Here is a 16,029-nt window from a genome sequence, read left to right as displayed (position 1 = left end):
TTTCAAGTGAAGGTGCGCTCCATTTGCTCACCCAGCTGTCCAAGTTGTTGATTGGAATTATGCTAAACCCACAAATTTGTATTTTGTGGTCACAGAATACTTAATTTTATATTTATGTAGGATGCAGCACAGAGAATGAAGCCCCTTCTCCAAGTAAATCTTCATGTCACAAGTTCCAGGATTTAAGACCATAAGACAGACAGCACATGACCGTCTGTCTGACACAGAAGAGAACACTCTGGACCTGCTTTCTTTCTTTCTGTCCATCCCTCCCTCCCTCCCTCCATCTATCCATCTGTCTGTCTGTGTCCACCTATCCATTTATCCACCCATCTGTGGTAAATGGTGTACAGTATATTTACAGACCAATATTCTAGTCTTTTGTTCTGTAGACATTTTCAACTTTATTTTGTAGTTGAAATGTGGGTGTTGTGTTGCGTGCATGCACCATATGTTGTGAATTGAGCAGATTAATACAATCGAAACAAATGATTATAAATTGTTTAATTATAATTATTGTAAAATATAATATAAGAGCTACAAAAACTAGACCCTGTGCTCCTAAACTAATATTTTAATTCAATGTATCATCATAGCTAGAACCCCTGACATTATCTATCCTAGCGTTTGTGGTTTTTGGCCTGCTATATCAGTGACATATTTCAAATCACCTCTGAAAAACATATTTTTACTTTACAGATCCTTTTATTACTCTTGGCATATACCTGGGGTAATGTGTAGAATTTAGGCAAATGTGTATAATCACTTTAAAATACAAAAATAATAGTTTGTAGCTTTAGAAATAGGTAAGGTTAGGTAAGGGCCTTGCTTTACAGAGGCCACCAACTTGTGCCTTCATGTTTCAACATCAGCCTGACCTGACAAACCATCCTTGGGATCTGGGTCCAAGTAGGTCTTTGTAATTTTCTCTGGTGAGCGAGAGATCTTTGCATTTGCATTTCTCAGGCATCATGTAATTTGCTTGCTCTTGCTTAACATTACTCACTCGATATATATATCCATAGATATATCTATAGTTTTTTATATCAAATATCTATAGATATAAAAAACTATAAAAATATAAATGAAAATATATATAAATATATGAAAAATATATAATTCACAAACTTTCAAGGATTTCAAGGCCCATGGGAACCCTGCTTACTACACAAATAGCACATGGGATTCAAATATGGCTGTCACCCACAAACACTGCTACTTGAACCGTTAATATGTGGTCACCTGGATTACACAAACACATTATTTCACAGTCTAAAATTCTTACATTTTCAGACCTGGTGGTATTCCAAACTGTACAGATAATGTTAAGAACAACAACACAAAAAAAACAATAAAAAAATACAAAATGCACTGTAAGAGAACGGACTGGTTCAATGGGTTTATTTAATTTTAAACACAGAAGGTCACACTGCAATGAAAAGTTTTTGTATTTCAATTTGTGGAGTGAAGAAATGAAACACTTTAAGTGAGCTAAAGGGATGTCCAAACATGAAACACTTTAAGAGGATGTATAGAGACATGATTTTCACAAGGTGTCTACTGTGTATGTATGGAATCTGTTAATTGTTTTTGTAGTTATTTGGTTTTGTCTATTACTTAAGCAACCTTTAGGACGAAAAGAGCCATTTGTGTCCCCTCTCCACCCAAATAAAATTAATGTGGAGCCACAAAACCTATTTGGCCCACAAAATGAAGATAATAACATGTATTGAGGTTTTTATACAGATATACTGTATATAAAAGCTACTTGGAGCCACTGCAGAGGAATTGAAGGGTCATGTGTGGCTCTAGAGCCACAGGTTGCAGGCCCCTGACCTATCCTGTAAAAAGTAAAGCTATATTATGCATTCCTTTTGGTTGAGTTTTGGAGAAGGGGTGGGAAGTTTTTTACTTCAGACGAATCATTTTCAGACATTCAGATTCAAGGTCTGCAAATGCAACCGTTTGCTTTCCTTTTTTTCTTTTATTTCCCTTTGGTCGAAATAAATTTTTCATTCATTGAAGTACTTTGAAACGGTGTTAAACTGTCCTGTGCTAATAAGCGTTTTTATTATTAAGTAAATTGCTTGACAGCTTTAATTTGTTTAATTTCGTCGTGTTTATTGGTTTTTGTTGATGTTGCTTGTTTTATTTTTATTATTATTAGTGTTGTGATTGTTGTTTACACATACTTTGTTATTTTATATGAATGCTATTTTAAAAAGGATAATAAAACCTTGGGAGCCTTCGCCTGTCTCCTCTCACGACCCGTCCGTCTGCTACACCCATAATCCCCCGCGCCAGGACAAGATGGAAGAAAGCAGCGGCCGCTGGAGAACAATGTTTTGGCAATAAAACATCGAAACGGCGACTACGGAGACAATACAGGCACGGTTGAGACCAACTGCGGTCATGTGTAGGTGAGTGAGGAGCTAAGGTGACCTTTTGTTCGTGGTGAGCGTTAGGATTTTGTTGGAAATTAGGCGACGGAGTCGTGAAGCTCGGCGCAAACGGGAGATGTAACGAGAGGCAGCATCATTGTTTCTGTTGCATGGGCCGTAATGCGGGTTTTCATTCCGGGCAGCTAGCGGCTAGCTACAGAGCTAGCTCGTGGCACATTGATTGTTATGAACACAAGCGCTCACGGAACTCACCGTTTTATTTAAACCCACCACTTGTCCTGGAGGCGATATGTGTCGTAATAGCGGAGGAATGTTTGCCTGCACGGTATGTTGGTGAGCGATATGCGGTGGTAATTTTAGCTAAAGTTAGCTATCAATAAATAGAGCGCCAGCGTTGCATGCACTCAGACAGATTTGATTTCACGAGCGTCATCAAAGCTTGGGAACCGGAGAATGAGCGATTCATGCCACTGACCTGACCTCGAAGCAAATGTGCTGTTAAAAACTACACTCGTTTAGCTCGTTTACTATTTATTTTAACTCGTTATGTATACCACTGTAGCACACTCCCACGCATATACTATTGCCGTTTGAGTATGCGTCACATGCGTCATAATCAAACCCGTGGATTTTGTTTTAGCGTTAGCTAGCTTGATAGCATATTGTGTACAATGCTAACGCTCCCTTACATCGGTCATATGGATCAAATTAGACATGTCTTGATTAAAATATACGATTTATTTATAACTACACAGTGTCGCTTGTTGGTCTTATTTTGTTATGAGGAACAAAAGAGGTTCGTAAGACGTTTGAAACCAGTGTGTGGACCGAGGACGTGGAGATGTAGTTGATTGTCTCGGTGTGGCTAGTCGGTTAGCTAAGCATGCTAACTATTATGCATCACAAAAGCTCATCGGCTTTCTGTTGAATTGAGTGTGGCGCAACCAAATGGTCGGCAGGTCTGGACTAAACAATAAACTCTCACTGTAGTCGTTGCTCTGTTCGTTTCCACGCCGCCTGTCCCGAACTCATTAAAATGTCTCGCTGCATTTGACCTACATGCCGTTTATTTTAGACAAGTGTAGTCTACCGGTTAATTTGCCTATATATGAAAAGACACCCTCATCTTTTAGCATTCACACTGAACCAGAAATGGCAAAGTGGTGTTTTCCAACATGAATCAAAGTGATGGAACATTAAAAGTATTTGCATGAAAAGCTATATTGCAGTTTTTTAAAGATGTTTGTCATTATCCAAATTGCATGTAGTGCAAACGGTATATATTAGAACAATATACTATTACATCATTGTATAGCAGAGGCAGTCCAAGACATTTGCTGAAGTGCTGAAATGTTAAATTTTTTAGTGCAGAGTAGGGTTGGTTAATGTGGAAAACCTGGCACAGTGTGTATTGGGATGTATCACTAAAATAAGGTAAAATAATGAGTTTGTGTCTTATTTGCTTGCCTACATTTACTGTTATGAAGGGAATATTTGGATCTAGTTCCCAGAAATAAGCAGCAGGTAGTGTGGAATTTAAAGTCCCAGTCACCAAAGAAGAATGACTATAAGGCATCATTTAGAAACCCACCTACATCCATATGTAAACATTTTAAAAGGACATAATTCTGACCTCAGTTTTTCAGTTTGGCTCAGAAGATGTTGATTGTTAAGTTTCTAAAAATTGTTTTTATTGTGGACTATTTTTTCATAGCACATTAGCTTTGGCAGGTATTTTACTTTAGTGGTAGATGATGGATGGATGGACGGATGTTCCAAAACTCTTGCATGATGGCATTCAGAAGACAAAATCACCTTGAGATTTTGAAAAATTCATAGATCACAATGTTATTTGTACATTGCACAGTTTGTTTTATTGGTATTTTTTGTACTATATTGTAGGCATATTGTCTCGGCGACCTTGAGTGTCTTGAAAGGCGCCTTAAATATAATGCATTATTATTATTATTATTTGTGCAAAAACCTAATAAATCTGGTAATGTAATAAATGACCAGACAACAGTTACAGGAGATGAGATTTTACAACAATGTTGGATTGTGAACTTCTTCCTGTTTGTAAACATAACACTAATCTTTTTTTTTTTTTTTGCTTACAGGATATTCTCTTGCTGTGTTTCTCTGTAGTTTTATTGCCCTCCTTCTCCCCCTGCACAAAGCAAAAACACGATCATGAGTATTATCCAGGACAAATTAGGCAATGAGTTTTTGCGTAACGGTGGCATGGACCCCAATTTTGCACCAGGCATGCTTATGTTCAGCCACCTGCCGCCCGTCACCAGTTTCACGCGGCTGGCCTCCCAGTCCGTCATGGGCGAACTCCCCCAGGAGATGATCCTCAAGAAAGAACGTGACTCCCCTCCAGACCACCAGGGTGCCGCTGCTGCAAACACAGGGGGCTTCCTCCACAGCATGGGCATTAAGCAGGAGCGGCTAACTGAGCTGGATTACCGCATGCCCCTCTACGGTGGGGGTGGAGGAGTCGGGGTAAACTGTACTGGAGGGGGTGCAGGGAAGAGTGGCACTGACATGGCAGACATGTCTTTCAGCAACCACCACCAAAACCACCAGAGCATGCTCCTGCATGACCTAAGCCTCAGCAATGTTCGGAGCATGGAAGAACCGGTGAGTTTCTAAATGTTGTCTCAAGTCATACATTTTGTAGCTGTAATTTTTAGAATTGAATGATATGGCCACAAAATTTACTATTTTAACTAGAGTTGCACGATACCCACAGTTCACAGCAGTGCCAATTCGAAATGGTTCCTACGGTAGTAGAAATTCTACGCGACGGTAATACCGTGGATTACAATATACCGGTGCCAGTTTCCGCTACATAGCAGCCGCGAATACTCTGCTCCCAGCCTCCGGACTTCTCAATGTATGCTACTCCCATACCCTGAACCACACAGCTGCTGAATGATTGGCTGTTTGCCTGTTACCGGTGACGTCCGTGGATATGATAGGCTGTTTCCGCACACTGGGTCCGCCCGTCTGTTAGCTGATTGGCTGTTTGTGTGTTTCTGCTGGCAAGAACGAACTCCACGAAGACGGCTCCGCTTCTATAGACATTAGCTTCAAAACAAACAACAAGCTTAAGTTCTGTCTCATCCAGACGCACGCACGGTTTACAGTCACAAACACGAGAGGCCATGACAGAAGCCGAGCGGCGCCGTCGTCAGTGGCTCCGCTAATTTTCTCATTGGCTAATATTAGGCTATAGGCTTCGTGTACAGGCTGAGGAATGAGTAAAAGGATGTTAAAGTATAAAGCACATAAAAAATGCATAAAAATATAGTTTTCACAGGGAATCAGTACCTATTTGTTGTATTTTGTCCTCTATGGTTTATTATGTTGGAGAAGAAGCATTCTTTTTTTAAAGACAGTGGATTTGTTATCCTAAGTTGATTATCTATATTAGTTAAACATAAATGTGCAAAGGAAACTGAATGATTATTTAATTTCAACCATATACATTCTAACTTCATTTATTTGTTTTTTTTATTGCTGATATGCTTTTGTTCATGTACTCTTGTTGACCCAGTTATGAACTAAAACCATTCAGTCTAATTTTTACTTCACCATTATTATGTTTATCATGCACCAAACAACATTATAAGTAATTAATAAGCAGTTATAACTTACAAATACATAATAATATAAAAAAGGCTGTGGTAAAGTGATACTACCCTGAACCGTGATACTTTGTCTGGTATCGTACCGTGGTAACTCATTTTGGTATCGTGACAACTCTAATTTTAACCAATATGATTCAAAAGCATTATAACTCCCCCCTTTTGTGTCTGTCAACGAACAAAACACATTTTTATTTGGGCCATTGGATTCCTGCAGCACTGCAGAATTTCCTCATAATGTTGTTTTGGCCCACATCTCACTGCAATTTCTTTCAATCTGGTCATTCCCTTATCGGACAGGATTTGTTAAGTGCATGCTTTGGTTTCATAGACTGTTGTTTGAGCTTGCAGCTGCCTCTTTCTGCCAGATTATACATCATCTGCTATTTTTGTCCTTAGATTCCTGGAAGACCAGGTAAAGAGCCAAAAGAATCATCAGGTAGAAGAGGGCGGAGGAACAATGGGGACGGGCAGGGAGGCAAAGCACGAAAGAAACGCGATGCTACAAAGGTTAGTTTCTTTTATTAAGACTGAAAAATTAGATTTGTTTGGATGAAAAAATATCTGCACACATGAATGATCTTAAGAAAATGTAATGCTCTGTGCCTTTAAATTACTTTGAACAGTGCTAATGTGTTGAAGTCAATTCAACAAAACTTTTATGTACACGTCTTGCAGGCCATGATGTTGGATGCAGATGGAGCCTGTATGTCCCCAAACTCGAAACCACATATCTGTGAGCACTGTAACGCTGCCTTCCGCAGCTCCTACCACTTGCGCAGACACGTGCTCATACACACAGGTAAGAGACTTTCGCTGCTTGATAGTGCCTTACTTTTTTCCTGATACTGTTAAAGGTCAATTATCAATGCACTAGGGCTGAACTATTTTAGGAATTGCGATTTTTCTGGCAGATATTGCGATTTCGATTTGATTCAAGATTTGCTGGGGGAGCTTGGGGAGCACATGTACAATATAACTAGGGATGCATGGAAGTGAAAATTGTTGGCCGAAACCGAAAATCAGGAAATAAATTGTTATGATTATTATAAACAATTCTGTACCATTGTTTTTTTTTTTTTTAAATCTAATGTTGTTGTTATGGCTGGGACTTACCTCACTTAAGTCAAGGCATTGTAATTATAGTATATTATATTATAGAGGTGCCCCTCTGGTGCAGACCGTTTTACGCTCCTGCATAAAACTGCATTATGCGTATATGCATTGGATACGGAGACAATATGGGTCTCCGTATCCAATGCAGCCTGGATAATTTCTCTGGCCTTATCCCAGCATCCAAATAATTATAATATGTATGCAGAGGATTGAGTACAGTCGCCATGAAGTGCAGGGGATCTCTGTGTTGTGAATGAGTGGTGTGAATGTTGCGTGGAGTTCATAACCTGCGCTGTTTGCAGCCAAGTTTCGCTTTTGTGCAAAGAGACTTTCCATCATTTAATAGGTGTGCTGTTACACCGTGTACTTGCATCTTGTTGGAACTGTTTTATTGGTGTTCCAAACTGATCTTGGACAGACTCTATGGGGTATAGACAGGCGCATACTGGCAGCAGTTTTTGCGTGCGTCATCACAATATCGTTTCGGTGTTTTTATTTCGGTGATAAAAGTCCTTCGGCCGCCGAATTTTCAGTACATGCCTAAATGGAACATGTTTATTAGCAAGAACAATATAACAGTAATAATGACGTATCTGTGTGTGATTTGGGGTTCAATCGGCACCTGGCTCGCCGATTACATGGGGCCGCAGCGCCCTTGTTCTCTGGTTAAAAAAAAAAACCTGCGGGTGTCCTGCCTAAATGTAGGGCGTCTAATTTCTTATTATTTTCAGTACAGTATGTCCCTCGGACGCCCTGGTGGCTAAAAGCCTGGCTGTGGGTCAGTCAGGAGCACTGCACAAAAATGCGGCTTTGACGATCACAGGACCGAGTTTTCTGAAATCGCGATTTCAGTCATAAAAAGATAAATTGTTATGCCCTACAATAATCTGTTTCTTTTTAGTTGGTATCAGATGCTCACATGACATGATAAGTCGGGCAGGTATTGTTATTGTGTTTACGTGTTTCCTACGTTATGTAATATTGCTGACCAGTTTGAGGAAATCAGATGTATTTTTCCAAAGTTTGACAAAGTAAATTAATATAAAATAATGTAAGGTAAAAATGGAACACCATCTTATCTCCCTTTCAGTGCTTAAGACTACTACAGAAAAAACCCAGACAATTACTGAAACCAGGTGTGAGTCAGTGATGACTCATGTATTTCCAGGCATATTAGTCACTCCTATTGCTGGGAAATTCCCACATGGTTCTTTGATTTGCACTTGTAAATAAGGAACATTCAGATATCTGCGCACATAATTTATTTAAGTCCTCTCATTTGTACGAAACCCTTTTAATTTAAATCAATGATATGTCAAGTCTGTGGACTCTATTGTATTGGTATAATATGCTTTGAAAATAAGTTTTCTCCACCAACCAAAATTTCCTGTCATAGGGCAATAAAGCCACTGGGAGTTATATTTTTCTTAAAAACACAGCAAAACAGATTAATTGCTTATCAAAATGGTTGGCAGTTAATTAAGTAGGGAATCACCATTCACCTTTATTTAGATCCCCTGTACCATCTTTTTTTATGCAGGTTAGAAAAACTTAAAATAATTGTTAGTCCAATTAAAACCAGATTTTAAATACATGTAAACATAGTAAATAGTGAGAAAACATTGTGAAATCCAAAGCAGTGTATTTCTGGATGCATTTTCGCTCAGTCACCTTAAAGAGCTAAATACTTATTGGACGGTAGAAAGATGCAGACAAGCACCTGACATGGTACCAACTAGCTGCCACCTAAACGTGTTATGGTATGACAAAGCAGGCCAACTGAAAAAGGTAGTAGTCTAATTAATTAGTGTAGTCAAGCTAAAACTTGTAGCCACTGCATTAGTGACATACATGTTGTGTGTTGTCCCTTTTTAACATTTTCCATTCTCAAAAAAGAGTTTATTACAGAATACTTGAAGTTGATTGTCATTAAACATGTATTGGACACAGTTAAGTGATGGGCTGGGCAAATATTAATGTGATATGCGGATGGTTGTACTCTTGATCGCACAGGTGAGAGGCCTTTCCGGTGCAGTCAGTGTAACATGAGCTTCATTCAGAAGTACCTGCTCCAGCGGCACGAAAAGATCCACAGTGGTGAGTTTCCGGTGTTCAGTCAAGTATTCAGTGCCTTTTCTCCTTCATAGAACCTAAATTGGAGTAACTGCTGTGTTTTGCAGGAGAGAAGCCTTTCAGCTGTGACCAGTGTAACATGCGCTTTATCCAGAAGTACCATATGGAACGGCACAAAAGGACACACAGCGGCGAGAAGCCATATCGCTGTGATACATGCCAACAAGTAGGCAACTTTTAGTTTGATAACCAAGTTGTGTACCCTTAGAATATATTCATCTTTGTATAATGTTGATGCTTTTAAGTTGTTCCTTTAATGAGTGTGGTCAAACTAGAGTCCAGGATACCATCTGGCAGGTGTGTATCCTGATTGAAAAGACTGTCTAATCTAAGAGGTTGTTGTCATAGGGATCAAGTTTGGGGCACCCTTCTTTATGGAATAGCATGTATGAGTGCAATATATTATCACCATTAGCATGTAAGCAGTTGTATACTTGACATTTCTTATCAAGCCTCATCCCTGTGTGAGTAATTGTGTCAGTGGAGATCATGGAACATAACTTTTTGTGGTAGTCTATTGCAGTTACTATTCTGTTTAAAAAGATTTAAAAATGTAAATTCTCAGAAAAATAAGACTATATTTTCTGTCTCCCCTCTGCCTCCTTTTAGTTTTTCTCTAGAACAGACCGGTTACTGAAGCACAAACGGACTTGTGGAGAAGCCATAAAGAAGGGCCTAGACCCAAGCATGCTGGAGCTCAGCGAATCCGAGCTAGGCCAGGGCAGCTATTCACTCACTCAGGGAAACTCGAACACCTCTGGACGCAAAAAGGCCAGGTCCAAGAACGGTGAGGGCGGTGAGCGCAAACGGAAGAAAAATGCCTCTGCATTAGTGGCAGGAACCTCATCTTCTCGGGGGATGGCCCATGACCTGGGCTTACAGGACTTCACCATGGAGCACCCCTCAGGCTCGGACTCTGCCATACAGGGACGCACACCCAAATTGGTCTTCAAAAAAGCTGGCCGCAAGGGCCTTGACAAGGGCCTTCTCTCTCTGGAAGACAGTGTAGATGGACAAAAACTGTTGGGCCAGAAGCCTGGCTCAATGGATCACGTGGAGGGTTCTGGTCTCGACAATATGGGTCTACTCCAGGCAGCTGGGGGCAACAAGCAGGGGCCCACTACCAGCAGCAACTACGATGATGCAATGCAGTTTGTGAAAAAGCGGCGCTACCTCCATGCAGTTAACAATGACTATGGAGCTGGCTCCCTGCACATGGCAAACCAGGTCAACAGTGTCATCCAGGTATCCCTTGGGCCAGAACCCACGCTGGCCATGCTGGACTCATCTCCTTTGGAGCTCAAGCACGACAAGTCTGGCATTCCAGATGAGGTACTGCAAAGTCTGCTAGAGCATTATAGCCATAAACCAGAAGGGCCACACCACCATGACGTGACTTTTGACCTGCCTGACCACCCACACCATGTTGACCTCCAACCAGCTGCCCCTGTTACCCCAGAGATGGAGGACGACTCGCCTAACGGCGGCGATAAAACGGTCGTGATGAGCGAGTACTCGAAATTTCTCTTGCAGGCTCTGGAGCGCACCAGCCACAGTGGACCCTTCCCTACCCTTGGCCACACTGGGCCTTTCCCACTCTTGTCCAGCAGCTCCAGTCCGACAGGACCCCTGTTCTCTGACAAACATGTGTACTCCACATCGCCACTGGACTGTGGCTACCCGCCTGCTGTGTCCTCCCCACTGCCCATCGCTGCCGTTCCCTCATCGACCTCCTCCTCGAACTCTTCAAAGTCCCACTATGGCATGCTGGTGGACTCCCCCTCTCAGGCAGGCTACCACATGACCTTGGAATCCACCAGTCACCAGCAGCTGACTCCATCTCAGGAGTTGACTGAGCAGTTGGAGAAGCAGCACTCCCCTGGCACCTTCAACCTCCCTCCCCAGGACCTGACCACCCACGCAGATGGTTCCAAGGGGCAGCAACCCAAGGCCGGAGGGAGCGCTGTACCTACCAACGGCTCCAGCTACCCCGATCTGTCCCCGCTGAACCCCCCTAAAGAAACCACGTACCAGATCGAGAACTTTGCCCAGGCCTTTGGCTCCCAGTTCAAGTCAGGGCGGCGGACCCCTCTGAGCTACGGCAGCGATCCTGCAGCAGAGGTTGATCACAGAATAAGAACTCCAGTGTCAGAATTCTCAGGGTATACCAGTTTGTTAGCTGACGTCAGTGCACCAGTGAGTACAGGATCAAAAACCCCGACAAGCCAAAGTTTCAGATAAGGGTCAAACAAGGTGAATAAAGTAGGGGACTGTCCAGTCTCACTACGCCATCCTAATTTTGTTCTTGTAGCAAAGTTTTGTTTTTTTAAACACTGCCATTAATGTTGATACAAAAATGACCAGGGAGGGTCTTCCATGGCCTCAAATGCAATTTTTTTAAAAACTGTTTTCATTTTTAATATGTATGTAGTCGCTTAATTTTTGTTTAAAGGTAGTGAATTTTTTGACATGAACATACCGTAGATTTAAATGTAATTTAAAAAAAAAAAAAAAAAACATTTAGAGGGTAGCTATGAACTTGCTTGGTTTTCATTTTTTTCTTCCTTCTATCCTGAAATATTGTGTTTTACCAATCATCAAACCATTAATTGTAAAGTAATAATGAAATAATGTTGATACGTTCAATAATAATACCAGTTGTGGCAGGGAAAGGCCCGGAATTCAAATGGCAAAAAAGTATATATTGTCTGTTACAAGAAACATTTTTAACTCAGGAAAATAGGCAAAATTGTGTAATAAGACTATGTATTATGAGATGCAATTAGCACAGTTTTTACAGGTGTATTTTGAGAGTAGAAAGCTTTGATTTTTATTTTTGTGTGTTTTTTAAAAAATTCATCGAAACAGCAAATTACAATACTCGATGTTTGGTTCTCAACTGCGTGCAGCTTTTGTCAAGATAATGGTACTGTTTTGTTAATGTGAAGACATCCACATTTCCTTTGAGAGCCGCGCACATAAAACGAGGTAGTCGAACATAACGGACTGTTTTATAACGACACACACACTTTAACACAGTGATGGGCAACTCGGTCCTTCTTACCGTGCACTCCTCTCACGCCCACCAGCGGCCAGTAGAAAAATGCTGTTTCCATCATTGTACGGTTTGGTTTGGTACAGTAGATATGGTTTGAAACAGTAAAACCCTGGGTCAGGCTTGCATTTCAAATGAGAACAGTACCTTACAGTACATTGCATGATGTACCTCTGCAACAACAGTCATGTGACACAAAAGACAGTGGAGGACATCCAGAAGCTTTTTTTTTCTCCTGCTCAGTTTGTGGCTGTCTTAACAAGACGTCAACCTTTGTATGAGAATATACTGAGGGCGCTTCCCTTGACTTCCATGGGATATTTGCACCGATCATAAGGGAGTGACATTTTTCTTTAGACCAATTAGCTGACTGTCATGGGTGGAGCAAATCGTACCATTTTACTCTGGTATCCCAAGGGAGGTGGTTATTTTGGTACAGTTTCTAATGAAAACACAACAATATGTACCGTACTGTACCAAACCAAATTGCTCCACTCTGTGGAAACACGGCTAAAAACAGCAGGTCCTATAAATCCTCGCAGTGAGCGTCACGGCTGCTGCAGCATGCAATGAACAACATTTCTGTGATCAGTTTATCTAAGTGTGGTTGAAGTAAATATTTTTTGAAAGAAAAAAAAGACGCCACTTACCTGCTCCACTCCTTGCCGTTCCTTTTTGGGTCAATGGAATCAAACAAGCACTTTGTTTAAAAAAAAAAAAAAAAAAAAAAACACAAACAATGAAACCAATCATTGGACACAACAACCCTTTCAATTTGCATATGTGTTACATGAGTATTATGCTAATGATCATGAATATTATTTTAAGAGGAGAAAACTGTGAATGGGGTTGGGAGGGAGGTTGGGTGGGTGGTTGATGGGGAGGGAAGGGAGGGCTGGATTATTGTCTGATATGTTTTGATAGGGCTTGACTAGGCATGATGACGGGCATTTTAATGTATTTTGTTGTTTGTTTTTCAATGATAGAAGAGGGTAAGGGCTCAGGGGGAATGCTTTTCTTACGGTTTGCCGGGTGATTTTTTTTTTGCCATATTTTTGTTATACAATATTTTGAGAGTACCTCTTTGTATTTAAGTGTTTTGAGAGACGGGCTGACATGCTGGAACCCCTATATCTTTAATCCCCTTGGATATGTCAGACGCATACCCAAAACACCCTTTTATTTATTTTCCACTAACCACAATAAAACTTAAAAGCAGGTATGTTATCACCGGACCTACCTACACCCCCTAATTCTTTTTAACCTTAGGTTTTTAATCATTTCTAAGAACCAGCATCAACAAAAATGTTCAAACCTGAAAAGCTGAATCACACCGATCTCCGATTTCCAAAAAAATGGAGCCCTGCACTCACAAGAATATACAATGGCCTTCTTTGTCTTCCATGGCTCGAGCCGTTCTGTCCCGGCAGCCAGGGTTAATATTTAATTTAGTTGATTTCCTTTGAGCCCCCTCTCCTTTTCCCCCTTTTCCTTTTCCTATGTCTGTGAGCTCCACCGCCGCCAAGAGACTTTGAAGCTGCTCACATCACAGGAAACAAAGACTGACCAGCAACGCCACTCCAAACACACTATGCTTTTAAAGGAGAGAAGAAAAAAAGACAATAAGATTGACCTAAATATACCTCATATCACTAAAGAGTAAGAAAGCAGGGACACGCGTTTCATGTATGTAGTGGAAATATTTGTAGTATAGGTTTGACATATTGTATAATCATTTAACACTGACTGTGTTTACAATTATTGAGCAGATGACTCAAAATGCAAATGTATTTTTTTTCTGTACAAAAACCATCCACGCCAAGCAGTGTTGCATTCTAGATGCCTCATAGATCATTCATTCTTCTCATGTTATATCCCTTATTTTTGTTACTTGCCATATTGTGTTTTGATATGATCTCTAGAAGGATATTGTTTACAAAAATGTACAAAAACACTAAAAATGTGTGTTCTCAATGTTTTTTATTTTGTTTTTGTTTTTTTTCTTGAGTTTTTCCTCCAGTATGCATGATAAGACATTTTTGTATGGCTTTTTTCCCACTTGTCACCTCAATACCAAATTTTGTAGCAGAAGCCTCCCCATTCCTTTGTCTTATTTGTTCTTGACCCCTTGTGATATGATTTCCCAGGCTGTACCTGTTATTGAGATGAACAGATTAGAGAAGCCAATAAAAACTTTTTGTTACAAAAGCAAAGTACAAAGTGTTTGCTTTTGTCAGAGCACTAAACCTCCCGGAAAGGGTGCTTGCAGAGATGGGCTGAAATCTGGACTTTCTGCTGAGATTCTACAAGGTCACGAGTCAAATCTGCACGTAGGATACTATGGTGAGTTCCGTTTGTCAGAACTCTGGAAGGATTTTCATTTGCGATCAACCTCACTAAACTTGACATGGGATTCCAGGATGGCTTCCACTACACAAACATTGCTTCTTTTAGCTCTTCTGTTGAATTTGTTGGACAGTAAATCAGTCTTACACATCACAGCGAATTGGTATTGCTGACAATGGCTAACGATGTCCAGCCTGAGACACGTTTGGATTTCCAGCTTTTCACCTGGAATGTTGTAAAGTTCTGATTTAAATGTAATGCAGCATTGTAAAGGCCTTGGTATACTTCTGCACACATGCCGAATTGTGAGTCGCATAATGCTGACCCTGGTATATTTGCATTTCAGGGTCCTGTAGTATCTATGTGCCCCTGCGATGGACTGGGGAACTGTCCAGGGTGTACCCCGCTTATCGCCCTATGTCAGCTGAGATAGGCACAGCACCCCCCGTGACCTTCCAGTGGAGGATAAAGCGGTAGCTGATGGATGGTGAGCGGGGCTTATACTCATACTCTCCCGGTGATGATGATCATGCACCTACACAAACATCCTTAGGGCCGGTCATACTCAAAGCATTCCTGTGCCAGGGGGAGCAGCTTCAGATTTCTGCATGCGTGTACAAGCCCTACGATGATCCAGGGATTTTCCCACCTTGTATTCCTTGTATACTTCCAGTGCAGACTTACATGTACATGTGTCTATACTGGAAACATTTCCGTAGTTACTGTCTTCTTTGTCGTCTGATTTTTTTTTTTTTTTATCAAAAAAGAAGAGCATATGCCACTGGATGGATTGGAAAAGTTCTACGCTACAAGGATTCAAGTCGTGAATGTTGTAGATTTAAAACAAGATGGTGCTTTACCAAATAAGATATGACCAAAACTGAAAATGAACAACGATACTAAATTGTAGTTTCCCAAACTTTATTTATAGGAAGCCACTTTTCAAAGATGGTAAACTTCTGTGAGCCAAACCGCAATATAAATTGTGACAAGGGTAAATGTGTGCATAATGTTATTTCAAGCATATTAAATTCTACAAAGTTGTTTGGGGACCCTTTTTTAAAATCTCATGTCCCTTCTGTGGGTCCCGACCCAGACTTTGGTCTAATGCAATAATGAGAATGTTAAAGATATGATTTGTTTCTAACAGTGTCCCTGCAGTCGTAAGAAGTACCACCCATGGAGGCAGACTTAGGAAAAGCTCTCCGTCTACATAAGCACAGGTGGGTGCAATTACTGCTTAACACCAGGTAGATGTGTCTCTGCAGGTAAGATACCTGATTTAAAAAAAACATTGGTAAGCATGTTTGTAATGTGCCTCTGA

At 40.8% G+C, this 16,029-nt stretch overlaps 1 protein-coding gene across 1 annotated transcript; it reads left to right on the top strand.

Annotated features, from left to right (window-relative positions):
* Positions 1-2,317: 2,317 nt before the first annotated feature.
* LOC310939215 (zinc finger protein 281-like) lies at positions 2,318-11,545 on the top strand (the record flags this gene model as incomplete). The annotated part of the gene is made up of 7 exons (XM_083903903.1): positions 2,318-2,420; positions 4,520-5,045; positions 6,455-6,565; positions 6,734-6,857; positions 9,185-9,268; positions 9,352-9,470; positions 9,914-11,545. Exons 2-7 carry the CDS (start codon positions 4,593-4,595, stop codon positions 11,543-11,545), a joined length of 2,523 nt encoding a protein of 840 aa, XP_083760029.1. The 5' UTR covers positions 2,318-2,420; positions 4,520-4,592.
* Positions 11,546-16,029: the final 4,484 nt, after the last annotated feature.

The sequence above is a fragment of the Microchirus variegatus genome (genome assembly GCF_963457635.1).
Source record: "Microchirus variegatus genome assembly, chromosome: 17".
Lineage (NCBI taxonomy): Eukaryota > Metazoa > Chordata > Actinopteri > Pleuronectiformes > Soleidae > Microchirus > Microchirus variegatus.
The sequence above is the reverse complement of the archived record's forward strand: the minus strand, read 5'-3'. Positions and strand labels throughout refer to the sequence as shown.